The sequence below is a fragment of the Myotis brandtii genome, unplaced genomic scaffold (genome assembly GCF_000412655.1).
Source record: "Myotis brandtii unplaced genomic scaffold, ASM41265v1 scaffold265, whole genome shotgun sequence".
NCBI lineage: Eukaryota > Metazoa > Chordata > Mammalia > Chiroptera > Vespertilionidae > Myotis > Myotis brandtii.
Genome location: NW_005360086.1, coordinates 429,480 through 430,314, shown reverse-complemented (window position 1 = coordinate 430,314; position 835 = coordinate 429,480). Strand labels below are relative to the sequence as shown.

Below are 835 nucleotides of genomic sequence, written 5' to 3'. Positions count from 1 at the left end.
TTTCACCTCCCGCTTCTCTGCGCTCGCGGGCCACTCACCCGCACAAGGTCATTGTGAATCACGCCGCCTCGGAAGGACCGGAGCTGCTGGAGCCCAGCCGGGCAGCCTCCCCGCCGACTGCCCCGCCTGGCACCAACCGCAAAGTCTCAAGCAGGGCAGGTGGAGGAGGCCCGGAGAGCTCGGGTAGGTCCCCGAGTCCACGTCACCACCAACCCCCGCCCACCTCTGGGTCTGTCGAGGAGCCTAGCTGGGCGCCAGCAAGTCCAAACCTGCGTGCCGGCGTCTGGGGAGTCCCAGACCTCACCGGGACAGACCAGCCCCTGGCCCGCGCCCCGGAGAGCTGGAGAGGGTGCCAGTCATGCCCGCAGCCCTGCTGAGGGTACCCGGTACGGGCTCGGCACTGGCCGCCTTATTGACGTGGTGCCATTTATTCGTCACAACAGCCCTAAGAGGTGAGTCCTGTTATCTATCGGCTCCACGTTTAGGAAAGGGAAACTGAGGCAACGCGGGGATGATGAGCTGGGAAGTGGAGCTAGGATTCCAACCGCGTCTGGGTGACTCGGAAGCCGGCCTGGCGAATCGAGCAATGTGTGCCCCTCGGTCGGTCGCGGAGCCCCCAGCCTACCAGGCTCCACGCCGTCGGAGGTCCGAGTTAATAGAAGGGGCCTGTCTGCGGAGGAGCGCGCGGACTCAGCCGAGTACCCAAACCTCTGGATGGTCCCGGGCAGGGAGAGGCTGGACAGGAACACGGCCATGTGCCCCCTCTCGGACAAGAGCGCGCGGGGGCACCCTCACTTCCCTTCTCCCTTCCGGGGCTGCGGGAACCAGCGGGCGA

The 835-nt window shown here is 66.3% G+C and overlaps 1 protein-coding gene across 3 annotated transcripts in view; it reads right to left on the bottom strand.

Annotated features, from left to right (window-relative positions):
* Positions 1-156, bottom strand: part of B4GALNT2 (beta-1,4-N-acetyl-galactosaminyl transferase 2) — a 24,842-nt gene extending 24,686 nt beyond the window's left edge. For 2 of the 3 annotated variants that reach the window (XM_014541153.1, XM_014541150.1), the window contains exon 1: positions 39-156. In XM_014541153.1, coding sequence (XP_014396639.1) covers positions 39-52 — 14 coding nt within the window. In that variant the 5' untranslated portion in view covers positions 53-156. The remainder of the gene's footprint in view (positions 1-38) is intronic. The other variant, XM_014541152.1, reaches the window with a different exon arrangement.
* Positions 157-835: the final 679 nt, after the last annotated feature.